Raw genomic sequence first — 18,117 nt, 5'->3', positions numbered from 1 at the left:
CGGATCGGAGGATTCTGCCGTTCATGTGTCTCGCGCTTAAAAAGAAGAAAAAAAAATAGTGATTGTTTGTTTGTGCTAAGTTTTGGCTAGAAATGTTATAAATGTTTATTTCGTAATAAAAAAAAGACAAAAACAGAAACACTTGAAATGCAATGTTGCAAAATCAGGAATGACATGACAGACTCTAGATTCATACACAAAAGTCAAAAGCGGATCGTGCGGCAGTGGAAAAAAAATGTCCCTTTGGGGACATTTTTTTACAGAGTAGTACAGTAGTACAGAGTAGTACACAGTACAGATTGCGTGCCACACTTGTCCGGAAATATCATCGACACGTACGATGGGGACGAAACTTCTTTCGAGGGCATTCCTCCAACGAAATTGGCACTGCATACCCGCGAGTGTGGGATGGCATTTCAGTTCGTCCCATCGACGCTGACACATGTAGGCGTTACTGGTACGAAAACAAACGCAGAGCGCAAAGCGGCAGTGTAGAATATGTCAGCCGTGCCGACACAGTGGCAGACATGATCGGGACACCAAATTTCTCGCGTCCTACGGCACGGTCCATCGTTGTCGCTGTCCCACAAAACATCGGCCAGGTGAAAAACTGTGAAACTTTGTCTCCACGAGATACGACGCATAACTATCGAAGCACCTAATGACGCAGCACAGGCAGCACTTCATGCTGTGAACCCAGCGCAACCCCACCACTCCGACTTCAATGCGTACCAACGTACGCGGCGTGGTTTCGGTTTCGTTTTCTCTGGGGTTCTCACTGCCTACCTTCGGTACCGGCCGCGCGGCGGCGCGCCAGTCGCGTCACACGGAGTGTTTGTGCGCAGCGCTCCTGCTCGGCCCTCAAACAGGAGACGGCCGCTGTTATCATAGTGGGCCTCCGGTCCAATTGTGTCCTTGTGAGCGCTATAGATTTGGAGTGAGGATTTCTTGTTTGCCTCCTCAACCCAGCGAACGGCCTCCGTTCGAGTTCCTCTACCCCCGAGCAGAGTCGCGCATTTGTTTTCCCCGCCACGCAGCTATTCGCCGAGATCGATCACGTGTGGAGCAAAGCATCCACCGCCGTGCAGGAAAGCCACCGCTACGGTCGCTCCGCCGATGTTGCACGCGCCCCAGCGTATGTTCCCCTGCTTTCGCCCCTTTCTCCTCTGTTTTCCATGCGCGGCGGCGCGCGCGCCGCTATTGGCCGAATTCAGTCACGTGACGAGCAAAGCATCCAGGGCTGTGCAGGAAAGCCGGCGCTGCGGCCACCCACTGAGGTTCTGCTACCATAGGTAGCTAGGAACTCTAGTCTCCGCCTCTTTGACCCGTCGCCTCACCTCACTTGCCCACTTACTCGCAGTGGCCTCTATGACTGGCTGTGTGAAGAATCCATACTTCTTACGGAGCTGGTTGATCCGCTTCGTCCGCTGCGTCTGCACGCAGTTGACACTGATGTAGTCGAACACTCGCCTTGCCCACCGATGCCTGTCCATATGGAGAAGTCGTCCCCGGTAGGCTAGTTTGCTCGATGCCTCTCGTGCCTCAAACGTCGACCACCCGATGTCTCCCTGTATGGCCTCAACCGCCACGTTGCCGTGGCAGTTCAGTGCTTGGCGACCGACATCTCTCTGCCTGCGTTTTATGCAAACTCGTGAGTCAGTCGCAGCACAGCTTTCCACAATTCCTTGACCATCAAATATATCTGTTACAGATCCACATAATGCGCCGGCGTAAGATATTTTGCCCTCTCTAGGCTGCCTGTCGAAGGTGCATTTGGTATTCGTCACAGTAGTCGGGCCCATTCGTTAGTGTGACTCCCAGGTACCTATACTTCCCAGACATCGTAACGTCTTCCTGATGCAGCTGTAATTTATTATTTACAATGCCATTCCCAGAGAACTGCACCACTGCCGATTTCTGCTTCAGAGCCAACACGCGGACGATGCTTCCACGCAAATATCTGCTAGCTTCTGCAACGTTCATGTCCCCCGCCGACATGAGGACGAGATCATCCGCGTATGCAAGACCCGGTAATGTCCAGTGTGTCACACATCCATCTTCTATGCGGCGGAGTGGAAACCCCGGAGGTTATTAATTTGCCCTCCATTTCTGCCGTGTACAACATGTACAGTAGAGGTGAAAGAGGGCATCAGATGCTTCAGTCCCCTCTTTACATTGACACACATCATACGCCTCCAAACACGGCTGTAGCAGTACCTTGGTCGTATAGTCGCTGTATCGATTCCGTCCACTGGTCAGGCATATGTGTAGTCTTTCGAGGCAGTGGAGCAAGGACCCATCTGGCACGCTGTCGTAAGCCTGTTAGCGACATCCAGGAAGCAGCATATGAAGTCGCTGTCTTCTTTTCTGGCTATCTCTATGATCTGTGTTAAAACAAAGAGGTTATTGTCATGGGCGTACCAACCCGGGGGGGGGGGGGGGGGGGCAAAGGGCAAAGGGGGCACTCGCCGCCCCCCCCCCCCCCCCCTCCCCGACACAGCCGCCACTTGGCAGGGCAAACACTGGTTGGCGGCACCCAAGGGAACCCAAGGGATACCAAGGGCACCGCCCCCCGGCCTGGGGAGGTCTCAGGTCTGGTATGCCCCCCCCCTCCCCCTGCTGACGTCACGGCCCAATGTTGCTTTAGCAATCGGCAACCCGCTGGCCGCCCGCTAAGGAGCAGCGGCTCGCGGCGGGTCGCATTTTTATTATCGGCATTAGTTGAGAATTCGGCGTCCCACGGACGTAAATTTTGGCTGGGGTCGTATTTTGTGTCACTACAGCGATACCAGTAATTTATTTCTCGCGGTGGTGGCACGTCGGGCGCACTTCCGGTCTCGGGCTGTGGGCCGAAGTCACCATGGGGGACGTGCATTCCTGTGTTGTTTTGAAGGAGACAAAAACCTGCCTTCTCATCCAAACGCCGCGACTGGGGCTGTACCAAAAGAGTCAGGAAAAGTTTGAAGGTTAGTCTTCATGTGTTTTCTACCTCTTCGGTTCGTCCAAAAACGCTGATAGGTGCCGCGAAATAAAAAAAAAAAAAACCAGACGCCGTCGGACCACGATCGCTTGTGCGGGAAGCATTTTGGGTTGAATACTTGCGGTCGTAAGATTGAATTGCTTAGTTCCAACACGAAGGCGGAAAACCGCCAAGTTGTACGGACCATCTGCGGACTACGTTCGGTGCGTCTTCAAGTTCAAACGGCTGCGTAATCGTTCCAATTATCGTCTGCTCTTTCCAACGTTCCTGCTCGTTCAAACGACAGCGACAAACGTTAAAAGAACTTCCCGGACAAGACGTCGAGGTGATGCTCATAACGTTGCCACGAAGTCGCACGTTTGACGTTGTCGGCACCCTTCGTTTGGACGACGACACCGACGTCTAAGACCTTATTTCGACGTCATCTCGACGTTCTGTGCTACCTCTATGTCCCTCACAAAGTCGGACCTAAGAAACAGGATGTCCCTTTGAACTCTCCAAAACGTCCTCCATGTAAAGTTCGCTTTCCTTGCGAAGAACGAATGCTGTAAGGACACCAACCCTACTGAATTTTTTTTTTTCGCCCATTTTAACACGGAAGTCACGTGTGAGGCGAGTCAGCCGACTACAAGCGACTGTTTCATAACTATGGGACTGTAAAAACGCGTGTGGTACTTTCTTGAGTTTGAAATTTATTTTATTTGAAAATACTGCCGGCCAACTTTTGAGGGCCAAGGCACGATAGACAAACATCAGAAACCATCAATGAGTCGAATGAACAATAAACAAGAAGCTTAGTCATTGGTGAAAAAAAACAATTCATCAACTGCACTCGCAAATGAAGCGGTAGAAGCAATCGCCGTCACGCTTGGTGGCAACTCATTCCACTCATTAACAGAACGAGGAAAAAATGAGTTCTTAAAAACATCTTTTCTGCAGCGGAACTCAAGGAGCAAATTCTCGTGCTTCTGCCTTGTAGAGCGACTCGCGTTATACTGCAAATAATCATCAAAATTTAAACCAGCGTTATTATGAATTATGTTATGCAAAAATGTCAAACGCTTTACTTTCCTTCGACATGATAATATAGACACTCCGGAGGTGGTATACAATGGTGACACGTGTGAATCTTTGCCGTATGAGTTGTAAATAAACCTAAGCGATTTTTTTGAAGGCCTTCCAATTGGTCAATAAGCGATTGCGGGTCCCATACAACGTCAGCATATTCCAGCAAAGGACGAATCAGCGATTTATAGGCCGTCAGCTTTGTCGCAGGAGTACAGTGACACATTTTCCTACGTAGCGACCACAATTTACTTGACGCTTTTGCGACAGTCTGCTCAATATGACTAGCCCAGCTTAAGTTGGACGTGATAGTAACACCTAGATACTTGTATTTATTAACTACTTCTAAGGCATTTGAATGAATAGAATAAGAAAAAAAGATAGGCACCTTCTTCAGTGTAATTGACATCTGCACACATTTCTTGACATTCAAATTCATTTGCCATTTTTGACACCATAATGAAATCATTTGAATACTCTCCTCTAAGCATTTTTGGTTAGATATACAAGATATATTTGAAAACTATACACAATCATCAGCAAAAAAACGGCACTGTACCGAGGGCTTATCAACTCGCAGGTCATTGATAAAAAGCAAAGAACAATGGTCCGAGTACCGAGCCCTGGGGCACTCCAGAAAGAACAGGTAACTCTATTGATTCAGCATTGCCTACGCACACAAACTGTTTACGATTTGTAAGGTACGAGTCTATCCACCTCAATAGGCCGATCATTGCCCAACACTTGCTTCAATTTGTGCAGTAACTTTCGATGCGAAACCCTGTCGAACGCCTTCGCAAAATCTAAGAAGACAGTGTCGACTTGACCATTGTTATCAATCACTGAACCAAAATTGTGGACCGTATGAAGCAGCTGTGTCACTGTCGAAAAGCCTCTTCGGAACCCATGTTGATAATCTAATAAGAAAGTTTCAGATTCTAGAAAAGTTACAATGTGCTTAAATATGAAGTGTTCGAGAACCTTGCTACATGTACTCAACAATGACACTGGTCGGTAATTGCAAACACTTTTTTTCTTTCCACTTTTATATATAGGGACAACTTTGGCTACTTTCCAATCTTGAGGCACGTCACAAGTTTTAGAGCGCAGCTCTTAGGGGCCCGTTCCCGGCTTGAGCGGCGTCGCCGTCGCCGTCGCCGTCGCCGTCGGCGTAACCAAGGTCATCCCAAGGTCACGTGACCCCCAAGGTCACGTGACCCCTCCCAAGGTCATCTCAAGGTCACGTGACCCCACGTCTCCCAAGGTCACGTGACCCCTCGAGGTCACGTGACCCCTCCCAAGGTCATCTCAAGGTCACGTGACCCCAAGACCCCACGTGACCCTTTGGTCACGTGACCCCCAAGTCACGTGACCCCTCTGAGGTCACGTGACCCCCGAGGTCACGTGGTCTCCTCCCCAAGGTCACGTGACCCCAAGGTCACGTGACCCCTCCCAAGGTCATCTCAAGGTCACGTGACCCCAAGGTGACCCCCACGTGACCCCCAGGTCACGTGACCCCTCTGAGGTCACGTGACCCCCCTCCCCGAAGTCACGTGACACCCCCCCCCCGAGGTCACGTGACCGCCCCCCCGGAGCATATTAAAGAATAAGGGGAGGAGGAGGGGTCTACCCTCCCCTCAGTACCCTTCACTCCTCCTCCTCAAGAGCTGCGCTCCAATTCGGCGTTACAGGGATTTGTAAACGGCTTTCACTTTTTAAACTGCAAGAGTAAATCACGTAAAGAAACTTGGAACACCATTCAGCGTACCTTCGTAAGAAAGCGTTAGGAATTCCATCTGGGCCACTCGACTTTCTAGTGTCTAATTGCAAAAGACTGTTAAAAATACCTTCTGTAGAAACCACCAAATCACTGATTCCACAACTGTCACGATTAAATGAAGGCAACATGCAGTTATCAACGGTGAAAATAGAAGAGAAAAAAAAATGAAGCTCACTTGCTATGTTCGCTTCATCGGCAAATGTCTGCCCGCTATTAATAAGCTCCTTAATCATCACCCTTTTTTTTTTTGTCAAATGAGCCCAGAACTTTCTCGGATTTTCTACGGGAAAGTTGTGCATCGTGAAATTAAAGTAACGATATTTAGATGTGCGCACGAGGGTCCGTAGCTCTTGGCGAAGAGAAGGAAGCATAAATTTTAAACTTGGTTGGAACCTATCTACTCGATTTATCTTTCGCTTTAAGAAAGGCGCCGTGTAACGAGCTTTCGGGGTCACGTCAACAGGTCCCCAGGTGGTCTAAATTAATCCTCCACTGGAGCGTGCCAGATTTCGTTGGTTTGGCACGTAAAACCCCAAATTTCACCCTATATGCAGACGCAGTGCCCTCGTTTTGAGCTCGTATATTCGAGCGCACGATTTTTTGGGCTCAACAGATATCTTACGTATAGCACTGCTTTGCAACGGGATATAGACCGCATTTCAGACTGGTGTAAAAGTTGGCATATGAATCTAAACATTGATACATGTCATCATGTGCGCTTCACAAAGAAAACTAAACCGCTGCTTTTCTCATACAGCTTGAATGGCACTACACTTACCGTTACCCCAGAGGTAAAATATCTCTGGATAACCTTTACAGAGCGGTTATCTTGGCAGTCCCATATTAGCAAAATAACCGCTAAAGCGACTGGTATGTTGTATTTTTTTGGACGCAATTTTAGAAGCTGCCCTCCCAAAGTTAAGGAGACATTGTATTTGACAAATATAAGGCCTATTCTTGAGTATGCTTGTGTACTCTGGGATTCCCAGATACAGAATCTGTGTGACGACCTTGAAAGTGTTCAAAACAGAGCAGCGAGATTCGTGACCGGAAATTATGATTATACTGTAAGGTCGAGTGTCCTAAAAGACTGTCTTGGTTGGCAGCCGCTAAATTGCCGAAGATCCGCTTTACGTTTAAAACTCTCTCATAACATTTATAATAACAAAACGGGCATAAACGGGGGATCGTTCCTTCAGTTGCCTCACTTCATATCACGCGGGGTAGATCATCGGAATAAGCTTCGCGAATATTCGTGCCGCACTAATATCTTTAAACACTCTTTTTTTCCTATTACCACTCATCAATGGAACTGTCTACCCGAGTCGCTTGTCATGGTATCATCCAACAATGTGTTTTTTTTAGACTTATTGAAGAGTGCCTGTACCTTATCTCCTGATATGTCAAATGTATTAATAATTGTATATTGCTTACTATTCTTCTTGTTCTTTCCACTAGCAAACTTTGTGTCACAAAACCTAGAGTTCGTTTATTGTTTTCCTCTGTCTGTATGCCCCTCCCCCCCTTTTCTGTAATGCCTCTGGGCGCTGAAGGGTATATCGAATAAATAAATAAATAAATGACTACTTCTGGGATATATCAATCTCTCGCATTTGACTATTTTTTGGGCTACACCGTCTGGCTTTTGGCGGTTTGTGCTAGAACCTACCGGACAGCCCTGTGGACCATTTCCAGTGGAGCGCTCTCAACTGAGCTAACCAGGAGTTAGACGTCAGTAGAGCAAACGGATTCTAACAGCTGCCACCAGTCTATCACCAACGAGGGTGAACGGCCTGCATTTTCAAGATTAGGATGACAATGCAGTTAATGCAAAGGTGCGAGCGAGCTGGACAAGAATAGCGATAATAATCCCTGGAGAAGGGGAACAAATGACAGACACAAATCAAGAGGGTAGGGCAGGAGGAAGGAAGGCTGGGGACGAGGAAGCAGACGGAACGCTGGAGAGAGGTTTCGCCCTCTCCAGCATTCGTCTGCCCCGCCTTCCTTTCCCTCGCCTTCTTGAGCTGGAACTGCGCGACTGAAAAAAACCCGCCTGATCCTGTCGTCCTTGGTGACCTCATCGCGCACCCTCCCGAAGCGATCTTGCAGATCATCTGCAGTCCCTTTTGGACACTCGTCTGGGGTTTGTGGTGCTTCGCAGTGCTGGAAACGAGCGTAACAGTTGATGCTGTCATCGATTGTCCTCGTTCGTACCTGACCATTTTGATGGCACCTGGATAAATGGCCATTTTTGTATTCAACAGTGGAACCAAAAAGCGAAAACCACGGACCACATCTGGCCAGGAAGGCTGACCCGAACATTTACAGCTTCATCGAAGCTTGCAAATGGTGGTTTCGTGAGGGCACAAGGGGGTCAGCAAGAACCTTTCTGATGGTAGCATTTCCCTGCTCGACTTCCACAACAAGGCGATGACGTTTTCTGGTCTATAATTTCTTCCTGTGTGCGCAAAAAATCAACGTTTAAAATTGCAAAAAAAAAAAAAAAAAGCCGCTGTTATATTTGTTAGCCTGCCTGATTTATCGCTCTCCGAGATATCTAGTTCACTATTAGGGAGTTTTAAAATAACTTGCGCAGGCGCTTTTGGTACCCTAAAAATAGCGTCGCGATATAAAACCTGTGGCGACGCCCATTTCAGCTTTTGGTTTTATTTATTTACAGAAAAAAAACCTGCTTCGCCGTGAGGCATTATTGCAGGGGGTGGGTTTGATACAAACACTTTTGTTTTAGAATATAAGTAATACACAAAAAAAAAAAAAGCAAAACACTTTCTATGGATCAATAATGAAATTAAATAAAAACATACTGTCTATAAAAACACTACACAATTGAAAATTCAAAAAACCAAATTTGCCGCAAGCACATCTTTCGGCAACCTATTCCACTCTTCAATGGTTTTCGGAAAGAAGGAAAAAGCAAAGGTGTCGGTGCGGCAAGAGTACGGTCTAATCTTCTTGGGGTGATCTGCTCTTTCGGACACATAAAACGGTTCATGTAAAAACACATCTCTGTTAATTAATAGTCTATTGTTGTAGATATCATCTAAAATTTCATCCTAAACAATTTTCTACGCTCACTGAGTTTCTCCCAATGTAGGGCATGTTTCATGTTAGTGACACTCGCTCCAAGTTCGTAATAGTTTAGTACAAATCTAGCACATTGATTTTGTATCTTTTCAAGTTTGTCTATTAAATACTTTTGGTGTGGGTCCCAGACAACTGAGGCGTATTCCATACACGGACGGATATATGTTAAGTATAAAGTTTCTCTAACTTTCCTCGGGGCTTGCCGAAAATTTCTCCGTACAAAATTAAGCATTCGTATTGCCCTTAGGGCTATCATTTCAACATGTCCCGTCCACGTTAAATCATTAGATAACATAACACCTAGGTATTTTACATTCGAGCTAGGTTTAATTATTTCATTATTTATCATGTACACGGAAGTAGTGGGATTTTTTTTCTTAGTAAATTTAACATGCACGCACTTTTTAACATTTAGGTTAATTCTCCAATTTTTACACCATACAGAAATTTTATCTAGATCACTCTGTAAAGTATTAATATCGTTAGAATCATTAATTAATCTATAAATAACACAATCGTCCGCAAATAATCGAATATACGATTGCATGCCAGAAATAATGTCGTTTATATAGATCAGGAAGAGCAGAGGACCCAGTACCGAGCCCTGGGGGACACCAGACTCGACTTTTACATACTCAGATTTTTCCCCACCGAGCACGACACATTGCCCCCGTCCACTTAGGTAATCTTTAATCCAAGCCAGTACGTTGCTATGCAGTGACAGTAAGCTAAGTTTATAAAATAACAAATCATGATCTACAAGGTCAAATGCCTTTCGAAAATCCAAAAACAAACAATCCACCTCGTCTCTAGCGTCAATGGCTCCAGCAAGAAAATGAAAGACATCAACAAGTACTGTGTTACAGGATGCTCCAGTACGAAATCCGTGTTGATCTTGAATAAGAAACTTTTCGACGTTTAGATGAGCAATGAGATTACTATAAATGACATGTTCCATTAGCTTGCAGCAAATGCACGTCAAAGAAATAGGTCTATAGTTTTCCACACAGTTTTTTGCTCCTGACTTGTGTATAGGCACCACATTTGCCATTTTCCAATCAGATGGAAGCTTTTGTTCCAGTAGAGATTTATTAAAAAGAACACACAAGTAATTTGCCAACTCTTCAGAACAGTTTTTCAATATAACCGGAGAGATGTTATCCGGTCCGATTGCTTTCTGGACATCAAGTTCTCGCAACAGCGAGGCTATGCCATTATATGTTATTTCAATGGGTGACATGACATGTTTAATTTTTTGTTGCACGTTTGGGTGACAGCACGTTGCAGCAGGTTTAGAAAAAACAGATTCGAAATATTTATTCAGATGCGTTGCCTTTCTTTTTTCATTTTCGATAAGTTCATCGCCTACTAAAAGAGGAGGAACAGACGTATCGTCCTTGTTATTTGCTTTTACAAACTTCCAAAATTCTTTAGGGTTCATTTTAAGTTTATTTTCTAACTGCTCGTAATACGAGTCTTTGGATCTTTTTATTGTAGCTTTAAAAAGACTATTTATGTTTTCTAATTTCACCCTATTTGATTCACTCGCCCTATTCTTATATCGAAGGTATGCTCTTCTTTTTCGTTTAATAATCTGTTTCACCTATTTTGTCACCCAGGGCTTATTCTTAGTTTTTGAGGATTTTACTCCGGAGGGGATGTATTTTTCAACTAGGTCATGGATTTTACATTTGAAGATGTTCCAGAGTGCATCAATACTAACGTTATCGGATTGTTCTAAAAAATACGAAAAAAAACTAACAAGTTCGCTTCTTATGGTATCATATCGTCCTTTATCGTAATAAAATATTTTTCTAGCTTGACATTTATATTTATTTATTTTTGAATGAACCAAATCAGCTGTCACAATCTTATGATCAGAAATGCCCGGTAGCACACAAACATTGTCTATGGCCCCCGGTAGGTTGCATAACAACAAATCCAATACATTTAACAGTCTCGTTCCCTCCATGACGTATTGTGTTAAGTCAAACATTTCCACAATGGCACTCAATTTAGTATGAAGCGTGCTTCCTGAGTAGGTCGCCTTGCCGTCCTCCCAAATTAAATCGGGAATGTTAAAATCTCCGCCCAGAAGGATATACTCTTTTGAGGATGCAAGGATCAAATCAGCTAGTTCATCTAAGCCGTTACTGTTCTCGTGTGGAGGACGATAGTATACACCAACCGATAAATGTTTACCGTCTAAACACATCTGGCACCATGCCGTTTCTATGGTTACATCTGGTATTGGCAAAGGTGTAGTCGGAACACCTTTTTCCACAAGGACAAACACGCCTCCGCCGTGCGAATTTCTATCCTTTCTGTAAACAGCATAATTCTCTGGAAATACTTCGTTTGATCCTATAGTGTCATCCAACCAGGATTCCGTCCCCAAGACAATCGTAGGTCTGACCGTTTCGATTGAACCCATGAATTCGTCCACCTTATTTTTTATACTGCGGCAGTTAATAATCATGACTGTGCCCACCTCCGTGTTTCTCGTGGTCACAACAGGCTTGTTTGCCCCTTGTATGTCACGACGATTGGAATTGCCTAGGTATGATGAACGGTTTGCGCCGTTATACTTTACGTTTAAGCTTCATTGCCATGGGTGCCTGGTTTGATGCCGATGGAATATCGATAAGTTCTCTAGACTGAATATTGTCGACCTCACGCACAATGTCAGATTCATGATCAAACATAAAGCACCCATCGTTGATATGCAGTCGGTCCATTCGCAACCTGAACCGGCTGTTTTGCGTTTTCGCAAATTCCACTAGTTTCCTTCTTGCCAGCTGAACTGGCCTAGAAAAGTCATCACTAACAGCGAAGCCACTATCTTTAAGCCTGTATCCGGAAGATAGGACCGCTTCTTTGTGTTTAAAAAAACAAAACTTAACTACAATGGGCCTTTTTTTAGCTCTGTTGAACGCTCCAATGCGATGTGCCCTATCAATATTGTCCGGATTTATCTTTATGCCCATCTTTTTGTCGCAAAGATCGATAATGCGAGATTCCGATTCAGCCCACGTTTCCTTATCTTTATCTTCCAGTCCGAAAAATACCAGATTCGATCTACGTGAACGATTTTCTGCATCATTGCAGCGCGACTTTAGAACAGCGAGTTCAACTTGCGCAGTTTCCAATTTTGAATCGTTATTTTGTGCAACCTGTATATCCGGCTGAGAGGCCCTAAGCTCTCTCTCAAGCGTGCAGAGCTGTTCCGTTAAGTCAGATACTTTTTTGTCCGCACCAGAACGCCCTTCTGAAATTTCCCTCATTTTCTGGGCTAGCTCATCTTGTATATCCGACTGGGAGGCGTTCAGTTTTCTTTCGAGCGAAGTCGAAGTCTGCGTCAGCTCGCGCTTGTCCATGGTGATTGTGAAGCCTCGCGTTTTCCTCGGCCGCTGAGATGACGAGTGGCAGGCACGAGGAATCCGGCACGTCATCGAGCGACAGCAGGAGCTGAATAACAAAGAAGAACGGAATGTAAGATGACCGCATCGTGGTAGTGCAGCCGTCCCCACTAACCTAACCATCTCATAGAATTAAAAAGGCTGCCATCAAAACTATTATTGCCTTTGGAAGTGCTCCTCTGGGCCGCTGACCTGAGCGGTAAAGTTTCGTGCCTACTAATACCATTTCAAAATAAAATTTGAAAAAAAAAAAAGAAAAAAAAGCGCCAACGTCGTGTTCGCGGTAACAGTGTCGCGCTGTGTACATAGTCCGTTTCCCGATTGCGCGTTTTGGAGGCCCTTTAGTAGGAGCATGTTACGTTGAAGCCTCTCTGAAAGGGTCGTATAAAAGAATATGCGTTAGCAACGAAACAAATATTTCAGAACCCATTAGTGAGCAGAAAAGGCGCGCAGACCAGGGTTCGAACGATGGAGACTTTTCGCGAAAAGGTTGAGATGTACAGGACGTACAACAAATGGGTAGAAACGGGACGAGTTGGAACGCAAAAGGTTCCAGTAACATAATGGCGCTTCGGGAATGGGTCGAAACGGAAAGGGCGTTTCGGGAATGGGCCGAAAGGAGAAAGTCCGCTGAGGGCGGGGAGGCTCATGATCCCACGAGTTCCGAACTGCAACGATGGCTGAACCGAGTGAGCGAGCTCGGAGAGCTTGGGCGTGTCCACGACGCCGCAGGGTTGGACGGCGAGCGTTCCGCAGGCCATCGGATGGCGCGGGGGCGGACGACGACCGCGCTCCCGACCCGACGTCTATTTCGAGAAGCCTGGAGCGACCTTGCCAAGGTCGACGCATTCCGGGGAGGGCCGCACCTGCTCGCGCCTATTTGGGGCCCTGCAGACTGCGTCCTCTCGATCACAATCCCCCCTTCATCTTTCGGCAGCCGTGGAAAACAATGGCCTCGCTTGTGCGTCGTCAGAGTGGGCGCGTCTCCGACACTGCCTTGGAAGGAAATTTAAATGGAACATCGCCCCCAACAGGAATTCCCTCTCACCCACGACAATTTTTCTCTTCTTGCGTTACACTCCCAGTTTCAACGCGGTGACTAATCGATGGTTTGGTGATACAAAAAAAGATATAGCTTTTTGAATACATATGAAATAAGTTGCAGGTCACTCGAACTAACGCAGCATTTCATTGTAAACGTGTCGCGCCGACTTATTAAGGATGACAACAGCGATGCAGTCCTCAAATTATAAGCCGAGTAACTAAAAATACCGTACAATTTGAAACTGAGGGAAACAAAGAAAGAAACGACGAGGTCATGCGATCATTGTGTCGGAGAGTGGTCCCAGGAAGATCCGATTCAATTGCTGAACTCATCGATTTCCCCATTAGACAGCTGCGTTATCAGTTTCGGCCACTGCTCACACAGTAGTACGGTGAGGCACACCGTACAATGGCATGCTTACTCGCTGGCACGCCAACCTTTTGCTAGGCTCCCAATCATCCCGAATAATAGACGAAATTACGAATAAAATAAGCAGAGTTAGATCATTATGGCCACACAAATGTATGTGAAACGAGCAGTCTACATCAGGGGGACCTCATTCGGGGTCTAATACAGCAGCTCGTTAGATCAAACCCCATCTGCTAGATGTGTGAGCTCCATGATCTTGGCAGACACTTCTAGTTCCTAACTAAACCCGCTTAAAAGTCCGGGAGTTGTACCCAGACCGCTTACGTTTGCTTTGGCACGCCAACTTCCACACGTTTGTACGATCGTTTTATTCTGCATGTGGCCGATTATTTAATGTCCTTTGACTTTTCAATCTATGGAAATTCACAGACTGAATAAAAAAAACTTATTGTCTATAATCAGGGTCACGAGAATATATTGAAGGGTGGGATTTATAAAGTTTGCTAGATCTATGGCGGGACAATATTTACCCTCCAAATCCAAGCAGCACCAAATGTGTTGGCCACGAACCCGCGACAACTTATGAAGGGACTAATGACAAACGCACGAAGTCTATAATAATTACAGACCTATCTGATACTCTGACCCAGAAGCTTGAACAGCAAGCACACAAAATAGATCTAGAATGCCGAAGAATGAATGAAAAAAAAAAAAAAAGGAAAGACGTTTACAATTCTCCGTAATGCCAAATTAGAGCGCAGCTCTTGAGGAGGAGGAAGGGAGGGTATAGAGGGGAGGGCATGCCCCTGCTCCTCCCTTTCCTGCTCTCCTCCCATTTAGCGGGAAAGTTTCGCTAAATTTTCCGCACAATTTAGCGGGAAATTTGCCAACATTAGAGAGTTTTCGAATAGCGCACGCTAAAGCTTTGCGCACGGAAAGAATAGCGTCGTCGCCACTGCGCATGCGTCGAACGCTAACCACGTTTCGCGCTTTGCGTGCGCTAGCGTGCGCACGCAAAGAGTCTTTGCGCTCCTCTAAGGAGGATTCGTGATGAGAAGTTGGCTAAAACCGAGACGAGCACAGTTAAAAAATGGCGGCTCCCAGGCTCATGGCCTCGTGCAAGGAGGCTGAAAATTCTATGAGGGGGTGGTTGCAATACGCCTCGCAAGTGGGCTCATTTTTGTCTTCTGCGCATGAGAAAGGAAGTAGCGGTGACGTCAAAACGCCGAGCCCTGATTGGCTGATCGCGACCCCCTATCTCAGCGTCGTCTCCTCCTTTGCAACGTCGTCTGCTCGCAACATCGTCTGCGCCTGTCTTACCTTTCCTGCGACTTTCGGAAGTGCAGGTCTTTACGAGCGAGCTCGAGTTCGCCTTTCAGAGAGGGCAGACGAAATAACCTCAGCGGTACGTTGTTTTTGTCTAACAACTAGCAGACGCGCATCAAGGAGGGAAGTCAAAGGACTCACTGGTGAGGTGTCCCGAGGCGCCGAGGTTTGTTTGCGAAGAACCGAGAGTGAGCGTGTTAGTGTACGCAAGTTCCCTCCCAAATACTTTTTCCCTCCTTTCGTGAGCGGCGAGACCCCTCATTCTTTAACGGCGCCGGCGGGTTGGCGCAGTTAACGTCGTCTGCTTTACATCTGCTAGTCAAAGCGATGGCTGCTTTACCTTTCCTGCGTCTGTCGGAGATTCACCGCTTTTTCACCGGCGAGAGTCACCGTTGCCTCGGGAAACAAGGAGATAACAAGAGGAAGAAATTGACCCTTAATCTAAAATTGAGGTCAGCGATCAAAGTATAATACGGGAAGGGTTCACATGGGTCGCGCGGGCATATTTCATTCAGCACGCCAGCCGGTCGTGGGCAGACGGTCGCCGAGTCGCGGAGTGCCTGCTAGGCCTAACTGCGCAGCTCGCTTGGTCGCGTTCGGTGGTATCGTGGCTATTGGAGCTTTTCCCGGGTGTTTGTGGATCCAGCGTTCTTGTTCGTCGTGGTCTGTTTGAAGTACTTTTTACTTTTTTCTTGCTGCTTGACGTCGGGACGCGTGAAAAGCGCACGTAGAAAAATAAAAGTCCGTTGGTCGTCGCGACCGCGATGCTGTCGGCCATGCTCATTTGATCGTAAGTGCGTAAGACAGCTTCGGAGCTGTCGTAGGGTTTCGTCGTAACCTGCGCAAAACTTACGAAAATTTCGTTTCGTGAATACGAATTTGTTCTTAAGTTCTGTCTTACGCACATTTTTGGCGTAAGATCGTTTCGTGAATCTGGCCTCTGCCCTTCCGAAAGTCGCAGGAAAGGTAAAGGCCCGTTCACACTCTTGCGACTGCTTGCGACCTCTTAAACCTGGGTTCCTTAAAACTTCTTAAACCAGAGAACACACTGGCGCCATCTATTGGGAAGCAGTGTAAACTCGGCGGTCCGGCATATTTTTTTTTTATTTCTCGCGCAATATCCTTTCTTTTTTGGCTCGAAAAACTTTTGTCAATGTTATAAACGAGCCTTTCTATGGGTATTACGCACATTTGACCTCGGAAACCCCGCAAAACCTTCGCTTTTGTGAAATGCAGTTCTAGGGTCACCGCATAGATGGCGCCACAATGTCAGTGTGTTCCCTCATTCTAGAAACATTTAAGAAGTTGTAAGAGATCTCGTCTCTCTCAGTCGTACTCGGTCGCAAGAGTGTGAACGGGCCTTTAGACAGACGCAGACGACGTTGCGAGCAGACGACGCTGCAAAGGAGCAGACGACGCTCAGATAGGGGGTCGCGATCAGCCAATGAGGGCTCGGCGTTCTGACGTCACCGCTACCCCCTGCGCAAGAAGCAGACGAACTTGCCCTCCGCATAGGTTTGAAGCCATAAAAAATTGAAACGACTGTTTGGCCAACGTGACCGTGGGATCTCTCTGTCAATTGGTGCGCGTTTCATGTCAGATGCGAGATTGTTGATTGTAGAAGGATTCTTTGCAGGGGTTGCGCGCGCTCCGTCCGGTAGGGTTTATGAGATCGAAGGCTGGAAGCAAGCAAGCGGTTGAGGTGGATCACGAGCAGACCGCTAGTGGTGGGACGATCAGGGCAATCGCCGGAGAAAACGAAAGCCTGGCGTCGCCGGGACGCTAATTTCCGCCGGCCACGGGATGGGCGCTTGCAGCGTGGTCGGCTGCCGCGATCGGAGTGGCTTTTTCTTCAGCGGGGGTTACCTTTCACCGGTAAGCCCTTGGCGTATTACACACACATAGTTTTACGATAACAGGAATCGACCAACAATTCTTTTAAATTTCCGACGCTCGCCGAACTGCGGAAACAATGGATTTCGGCCGTCGGTCGCGGCGGAGGCTGGACCCCATCGAAGTGGAGCGTGGTGTGCTCCGTGCACTTCCAATTGCCAATAAAACATCACCTCGAGTCACGTAGAGCTGGTTCACTTTATCACGACAGCAATAAAACGTCCCAGTGGACGACCTGCATAGCGGTCGCAACGGAAAGAAAAAGCCAAACGTATTTTAGCGTGATATAACGGGAGCGATGAGAGCGCAGCTATGATTTGCAGGCGGGCGCGGAAATCATCGCCGCAAAAATGCGCAAGTATTGGTCCAAACTGTCAGGTCGACAGAGTTACGCAATCATGTATGCATATAATTTATTCTGGCTTTGGCTACTGCAGAAATTAGTGGCTAGAAGATAAAGCGAATCCTCCCCGCAGATGCACGCAGACGTTCATTACCCAAAACACGCCACCAGGCAATCGTTACAGCGCTGATGTTCCACGTTGAATACTATCGTTTCCAGGGTGGTAACGGCCTGTCGAAAACATATTGCATTTACTTTATAGTTGAAACGGTCACGTGCTGTGGTCACGTTGGCCCGATCACTAAGGGGGGTAAGCAGGAAAATGAGAAAGAGGCGAAAGGGAACATGGCTTGTGGAGGCTAAGTCTTTCCCCCTTCTACCCTTCTAATTTTTATCAGATCTGATGTTAAAGTCCAGGGGGATGGAGCCTCGTCAGGTAGCTTCGGCAACCTTTTGCTCCTCCCTCCCCGGCATTTCATATGTCAAATAAACTTCAATTCAATTCAATTCAATTCAGTTTCAGCCAGCTGTAAAGAGCAGTCTGGCAACCCGAATAAGCTAGTTTCGTTACAAAACAAACTCGACGTATGGTGTCAGAAGTGACTGGTCCCGTAAAGAAGAGCGGTAAACTAAGAAAACCGTACAATGGACGTGCTCAAGCCTCCCGAGGGTCTGAACTTGACAGGAAACGTAGCGGAAAACTGGCAGCGGTACAGACAACGTGTGGAACTGTACCTACAGGTGACGCAGGCCACCAAGCGAACCGATGAACAAAGGGCAGCCATTTTGCTT

At 46.9% G+C, this 18,117-nt stretch overlaps 1 protein-coding gene across 1 annotated transcript; it reads right to left on the bottom strand.

Moving 5' to 3' along the window:
* Positions 1 to 11,467: 11,467 nt before the first annotated feature.
* LOC121833297 lies at positions 11,468 to 12,307 on the bottom strand. Its single transcript, XM_042286462.1, has 2 exons — positions 11,658 to 12,307; positions 11,468 to 11,486 (listed from the first exon to the last, which is right to left on the bottom strand). Exons 1-2 carry the CDS (start codon positions 12,305 to 12,307, stop codon positions 11,468 to 11,470), a joined length of 669 nt encoding a protein of 222 aa, XP_042142396.1.
* Between the last annotated feature and the right edge of the window lie 5,810 nt (positions 12,308 to 18,117).

This window comes from Ixodes scapularis, unplaced genomic scaffold (genome assembly GCF_016920785.2).
Source record: "Ixodes scapularis isolate PalLabHiFi unplaced genomic scaffold, ASM1692078v2 PGA_scaffold7__128_contigs__length_106722199, whole genome shotgun sequence".
Classification (NCBI taxonomy): Eukaryota; Metazoa; Arthropoda; class Arachnida; order Ixodida; family Ixodidae; genus Ixodes; species Ixodes scapularis.
The sequence above is the reverse complement of the archived record's forward strand: the minus strand, read 5'-3'. Positions and strand labels throughout refer to the sequence as shown.

Bases quoted from the DNA above. Each gene is read 5' to 3' on its own strand.
- LOC121833297 (XM_042286462.1), bottom strand. From the start codon at position 12,307: ATGGACAAGCGCGAGCTGACGCAGACTTCGACTTCGCTCGAAAGAAAA.